The sequence below is a fragment of the Nothoprocta perdicaria genome, unplaced genomic scaffold (assembly GCF_003342845.1).
Source record: "Nothoprocta perdicaria isolate Ctin4 unplaced genomic scaffold, notPer1 scaffold_141, whole genome shotgun sequence".
NCBI classification, from domain to species: domain Eukaryota; kingdom Metazoa; phylum Chordata; class Aves; order Tinamiformes; family Tinamidae; genus Nothoprocta; species Nothoprocta perdicaria.
The window spans coordinates 1,471,019-1,477,882 of record NW_020454550.1 but is presented as its reverse complement, the minus strand read 5'-3'; the positions used below and the strand labels follow the sequence as shown (position 1 = coordinate 1,477,882).

At 44.3% G+C, this 6,864-nt stretch overlaps 1 protein-coding gene across 1 annotated transcript in view; it reads right to left on the bottom strand.

The window, feature by feature from the left end:
* Nucleotides 1-668: 668 nt before the first annotated feature.
* LOC112943160 (glutathione S-transferase 3-like) overlaps nt 669-6,864 on the bottom strand; it is a 7,028-nt gene continuing 832 nt past the window's right edge. The window contains exons 2-8 of the mRNA XM_026034294.1: nt 6,470-6,514; nt 5,862-5,968; nt 5,341-5,392; nt 4,027-4,159; nt 3,406-3,547; nt 2,087-2,218; nt 669-1,115 (exon numbers count right to left, since the gene is read on the bottom strand). Of these exons, the coding sequence (XP_025890079.1) occupies nt 990-1,115; nt 2,087-2,218; nt 3,406-3,547; nt 4,027-4,159; nt 5,341-5,392; nt 5,862-5,948 (672 nt within the window). The 5' untranslated portion in view covers nt 5,949-5,968; nt 6,470-6,514 and the 3' untranslated portion in view covers nt 669-989. The remainder of the gene's footprint in view (nt 1,116-2,086; nt 2,219-3,405; nt 3,548-4,026; nt 4,160-5,340; nt 5,393-5,861; nt 5,969-6,469; nt 6,515-6,864) is intronic.

Genomic DNA, 6,864 nt, shown 5'->3' with positions numbered 1-6,864 from the left:
AGAGAGCAGAGCTGATCTGTACTTGGACGAATTTGAGGCAATGATGTGAGGCCCAGCTGAGGTCACGTGTGCTAAAGTTTGGCTTCTAAGGCTGAGGGGTGAGGCGAACTCTGTCTGTCTCTTAGCAGAAGGAGGATTACATTTCTGTTCCACCTGCTCTTGTGTGTGAGCTTAGAGGTGCTCTGCTGCAGTGTGGAAATTGATGTGACAYGGAAAGCAGGAGCAGATGAAGGAATTGGAACCTGAAGCATAGTCACAAAGTCGCTCCCGGTTCTACAGTCAGGGTAGGAAGGGAGACCTAAAGCTGGATACTTAGCAGCTGAATGTCAGACCTTCATACTTGGAAGTTTCCATTACATACCAAAGGTGACACTGTCACAAAGGTGCCATACCCCATGGAGCCCGGGGCTGACGGCTCCCACACGTGGGGAGTGTGGGGAGCGTACGAGGAGGCGCGCGGCAGCTCTCACACAGRCACCTCACACCGGCGCTGCCACAAGCCACTGAGAGAAGCTTCATTTCTGCCRGCCRTAGGCTTCAAAATTATTAATGACAGATATTCATCCACAGGAGCACTCACACACATCTTCTCATATTCTAGGGGAGATGTTCAGTTAGCAAAGAAGTTATGAAAATAATTATAATAAAATGAAGCTCACAAGCTACAACCTTTATTCATATGCCAAAGATAACAAGACCACATAAGAGTAAGTGTATTGATCAGAAAATGTCCTCTAAATACAGAAATTCTAGCATTACACAGCAATGATATTTGTCAGTTAGATTTTGTATTTTTTCCTTAATTAAGTTTTTTAATTTTGAAGACATAAGGCAGACAATTCAGGCATATTATCAATGCCCAACAAACCTGAAAAGAGAAGCATATTCCTCCCACTTCTTTTAAAAGYGACTTGCTTCATTTTCTTACATTTATATGAGTTTCTTTAGCCAAGCAGAGTTTTAGGCAGGCATGTTGACTTGCTTGCACATCAGTACATCCGGAGAACTTTTCTCACAGTCTCCACATATTTATCATCAGGAACAGGTTTTCTCTGGCTTCCCGGCTCTAGAAATTTCTTGATTGCAGGGATGCTGCTTATATTGGCTTTAAATGCCTAAAAGAAATAAACATGTACTTAAAGCTCAGAAGGTAATTCAGGAAAAACAGAGACTCATTTGTGCAAGCAAAGGGTTTAACTGTAGAGGGCACCATTTAGCTGCAACACAGTCCAAAGAGTGTCTGTGTTTAAGGCTTGTGTCTAAGACTGTGATACTTCTCTACTTCTGCACCTTTGTGCTGTGAAATGACTTTCTCAGCTGCCATCACATCATGCCAAGCAGAAGGGGGCTGCTCTCAAAGCAAACAAGGGGGGTTCAGTGGAAGTGACCCCACCAAGGCAACGTGTGCCCTGCTCATGCAGGTTAGTGCTTACTCCGGAGCATGACCAGAGCAGTTATACCACAGAAGAACATTCGTCGAATGGCAGCACTGCCAGATGTGACTGAAGTGATAGCCGAGGAAGAAACAGGAAACAATAAGGTTAATTACACTGCTAGTAGTGAAGCGTGCATTTAAATGCCATAAGTACTTGCTGCAGGTTTTAAAAGTATTATGTTATTGAGTCTGATTATAATTTTAATAATTTTTGACATGGGGGAAGTTTACTACCTTTTTCCCCAACCTCATATTTTTAAACACTTAAAAGCTTAATTTAAAAAAAAAAAAAAAAAAAAAAGGTCTCCTGGCGTGGAGGCTTGAATGAAGAGGAAACAGTTGTTTCAGATGCATGTATTTTACACAAACCATGTCTCGTGATCTGCAAAACATTTTCTACTGAAAGGCATTACAGAACTAGTGACAGGATAGAATAGTCAGCAGGGTGGATTTCTTCAGATCTAAACAGGAATTACTCTGAAAAAGAATACATTCTCCACATGAAACCTATTAGGATGCTCTTCCTAAGGGCAACAAAACAGCAGGATGTCTTCCTAACAGGCAGCAGAACGAAAGAGGTGACAAAACATTAAAGACAGACTCTAAAGAGCACTTGTCACAGCCACATGGAGCAGGTGTTAGTGCAGCTACCTGCAGGCGAGGAAACGCTGAGAGAACATCCGACTTCTTCTCTTCTACCATTAAAATGGCTTCAAGAAGATGAACATCTGCCCAGCTAAGACGGTTGCCAACCAGAAAGTTCTGTCCATGACCTTTCAAAACCTGCAAGTGTTACAAATGAAAGTGTTTAGATGTGGAGAGGGAAGTCCTGACTGATGTTTCCCAAATGCTCAGTACTCCTTCCTTTGCAATCCCATGTCTCCTGTTCTGACCTTTTCGTCTTTCAACTGAGTAGGAATATTGTTAGTCTTGGAGATGTCAGTTCAGTTCCTTCTGTCATTGATCATTTTACAGAGTATTTATGAGAAATCCTCACATGAGTGATCTAGAACCSCAGGGTTTCTCTTACCCATCTTTCCTCCTTCCTATACCTAGAGGTAATCCTAAATTCTGGATTATGGGGTTAGTTAACTYCTTGGTTTTCTCTCCTTTCCAATCATCTTACTTAAATTTTCTGTACATACAACTTCAATAGGAAAATGAGTGAGGTGAACAGAGATGTGATGAATCCAAAGCTTTCCGGCGAGGCGCACGAGTGGAGCGCAGGGGAGAAGGGAGCTCCAGCCACCACSGTGAGGAAGAGCAGAGCATTTAAACCAATGAGCTCGGTGTCAGTGGGAAACGCTCCTCCCTTCAGCCTTTAAAGCAACGAGCAGCTATTTCAGCCAGCTCATCCTGCCTGCACTGAGGGCACCCCTCAGGTCTGGCCTGAGGATGTCTTAGAGAGACACCAAAACCCCAGTGCAGCTTATGCAGCGCACCCGGTTCCGACTCGAGCTCTTCAGCACCAACAGCTGCTCCTTCATCCACCCAGGGGGCTTAAAACCCTGGCAACTGCTGAGACTCACCGTGTTACTGCAGTTAAGAAGTCACTTAGATGCATCTGAGACTTCAAACTTCTTGCAGTTTTAAAATAGCTAATTGCCCTAACTTTGCAATGCCAAGTTATCCAGTTTTCTTAAAATTGCAATTTCCTGTTTTTCAGATTTCACACAGGCATATCCATGTGTTTATTGGACCACCAAACTTTTAAGCCTAAAGGAATATTTGGATCCTTCAGTCCAACTGCTTGGCCAATGGAGTCCCACTCAGGAATTTCGGCATTTTACCCACCATCTCTTCTCTCACAAGCTTTGACCTCTCACACATTTCTGCAGCCTTGTAACAGTAGGACACTTGGTAAAGTGCTGTACTGATTCTTTTCCGATTCCTTTGCTTTTGGGAAAAACATCCAGCATTCCCATTGTCATCTTCCCAGAGCAATGGAACAAAGTGCTGCTCCCACATACCTTTTCACAGACGGGGAAATATCTGCCTGTGGCCTTCTCAATTATATTGGCAAGTTCTTTCTCTTTATCCTCAGCTGACAAGAAGGGAAATTTCATAATAAAGGCCATAAGGTCATCTGTTCCTCCTACATACATATCAATCCTAAAACACAAACAAAACACAAAGAAAAACCCACAAACAAACCAAAAAAGAACATTATTCTTTCAGTTAAAAAGTAAATAACAAAATACAAATCACAATCTCACTCCTACTTGCAATATTGCTGCTGCTTCACCTGCCCCACTGCCCAGCATTAATTTTCTAATTCCCAGGACTGTACAGGCATTAGAAGTCTTTAACTTCAAAGAGCAAATACTGTAGATTCCTTCAGAATCACTGAAGGGAAACAGAGGGCACCAAGAGAAAATTTATCCTGAGCCCATTTAGCCATCCAGATCAATCTGGATCCCAGTCTTCAGGGTTTCATCCCAAGCACGAGTGTTTGAGGCACTAGAGGCTTTCTGTGTGTCACTCACACGGGGGAGGCACACTGAGGCACCCTGAAGGTCACAGATGGCAATTACTTCTAGGCATGTCTATGTTCATATACTAAATTAAGAAGAGGAACACGGTTACAGTACAGGGCTCTCTCCTTCAGGTCCTTCCCATAGAGGTTGTGCTTGGCTGCYATGTAGCTGAGGATGGCTCTGGTYTGCACCATCTTCATCCCGTCCATCTCCACCATGGGCACTTGCTGAAACAGCAGGGAGCCATCTGGAGAAACAACAACACCCCAAATGCTGTCCCGGACCCTGCACGTCCTGGTCAGGGCTCCTCTTGGTGCCAGGCACCACCAACTTTCAAGGCCAATTTACTGCAAGCAGCCCCAAATTACCATGGATTAATAATCCCAAAGAAGAAAAGGGAAACAACCCCAGACCGACCCCTCCAGCGGGACTAGGGGATCCCTCCCTCCCGACCTCGGATACTCCTGGGTTAGGGTCACTCCTTGCAAGGTTGAGAGCMCCCTGCACTCTCAGGGTGGGGAAACACTGTAGCATTTTCCTAGGACAAGCACTGCACTCCATTTAGTTGCACTAATTGCTAGTTAATTATTTACTAATTGGGATGCCATCCCTGGGACTGTCAGTGAACAAAGATCTTGTGCTGGCAAACAGAATCAGCTCACTAAAGCCCTGTGGTTGCTGCCCCCCTGAATTATTTTATTGTCTCCTTTAACAAGAGAGCACAAGAGATGGTGAGTCTAAAGCACATAACTACAGAGCATCTAATACTACATAAATGCATAAAAATGCACTTCTGTTCTACTACTTGAAACTCAACTAAATCAGTTGTCAGATTCCCAAATGTCTCCCTTACAATGAATATTAAATTAAGACATTCARTGAATTTGATAACCTTCTGCAAGTTGTTGAAAGCCAGGGGAAGCGTGTGGGACCGGGTGAGATGCACAGAAGGAAATAAAATTCACACRGTCCTGCCTAACACTGCTTTCCTCCTCAGTGAGGCTCTCCGGAACTTCAATGAAAGAATTTCAAGTGCAGCTTGGAAAATGCTCAGGGCCCATGACATTAAACCTGCCATTTTGTAGGCAAGTCACAAAAACATTTGCTATGGGCCATTTTCAGAGGTAATAGCATGATCTTAAGTCACCAAAAGCCAATTTTCATAAATAGGAAGGGCAGCAGTGGACAAAGGGAAAAACAACAACTGGAAGATACGGGAAACACGTTTAATCTTCAAATATGCCTGTCCACACTTTGAAAAAAGGATCAAATAAACAAATGAAAACAACCACCACCAGTCTCCTGCTCCCAGCTCTCAGTTTTACTTCCCTCTCTGCTCTAAAGCCCCAAGTACAGCATCAGCCGCATCCCACCTGAGGCTACAGTAAAGCCTGATCACACATTGGTTGAGGTTTCCTCTGGACTCACCTTGCAGGAGCTTCTCATACTGTTCCCGTGTTGTCAGGAACTGCTCTTCAAACTGGCAGAATAGGGGAAAGAAAAAGGAAATGAGCATCTTGTCACATTATAAAGGACAAACTGTCCAGCCTCAGAATATCCAGCAGGGCCCCTTCCCGTGCAGGTCTGTGCTCCACAGGAGGACACACCAGGGGCAGAAGCACTGCTAAAGCTTCCTGGTCTGCTGTACTTGGATCATGCAGCTACAGGCAACTCCAGCACAGCAAAAGAAAAGCCCCAAACCTGGCAGTAGAACTAGAGTAAGGGCAAACTAGAGTAAGGATGAGGTTTAACTGGGATTGGACAGACAGCTTAGTCCTGCAGTCCCACAGAGCTCAGCCAAAGCAGCAACACTGAATCATACTGGACACAGGTGCTGTTTAATTCCCATCTTAAATACTTTTTCACTGCTGGCTACCAAGTGACCTGCCTCAATGGTCACTTCTCTAGCCTCAAGCCTGCCAATTAAAGCCCAAAATGCTAAAACGAACCTCAACGCCAGCTGCACTCAGCAGCCAGCGAATGGACTCCATCTTGCCTCTGCCATCGAAGTAGTAGAGCTTAGGCTTTCCAGACATGTCTTCAGACTTCTGGTCACCTGAAATATCCATATGGACATAATAACTTAAGAGTAATTATAAAAATCTGACAGCAGCTGAAATAGTTCATAGAAGTTTAAGTTATTTTAGACAAAGCATTTAAGCTTTGGTTCGAACTGATCTGATTGTTACCCAGGTAAATTACAGCAAGGATGTTTTGTAAGTTTTTTCATTCTCCCCAAAAACTGAAAATATAGCAAGCTGTTATTTAGGTGACCACTGAGAAACTAAAATCACCACTAAAGAAATCGCTAAAAATCCTTCGAAGGAGAAAAAAAAAATACAAAAGTCAGTGCTGGAGTTTCTGCAACCACTACTAAAACCCACATTTCAATCAAAGTGGGGAAAAGAAGTTGGGCAAGTTTTTCCAAGTTCGACAGTCTTTATATCAAAGCCCTCCAGAAGCCTCTAAGGATTAATCATACACATAATTAGATGAAGCACGGACACGTGTTTTCAAAAGCTCTCACTTTTCTTGTGATCCAGGAGCACCCACTTACCTCGGATCACCAGAGCTGGAGCTTCAAAAGAGCAGCCAACTTCTTCTGCAAGAATCAAAACAGAAATATTCAGGTTGCTGTTCACGACACCTTTCTACTGGCTTCATTTCTTCCCATTACTAGTCTGCACCGCATAACTTCAGGGGTTTTTAAGCTGCTTAAGTCCTCRATGCTGCTTTGGGGGAGGGTTTTTAGTCCCTGAAGGATGTTATAAATGAGGCCACGGTGCTTCGGTGGCAGCAGGAGTGGGATCCTGCAGAGCCACAGGCGGAGGGAGGTTTYGGGGTTCAGGGGGACGGGTTGGGTCCCACACGGAGCTGCGGGCAGCAGCCCCTTCCTGCAGCCGCTCTTCCCTGCGGGGACATTCTTGGTGCCTCTGGTTAAGAATTTAAGCC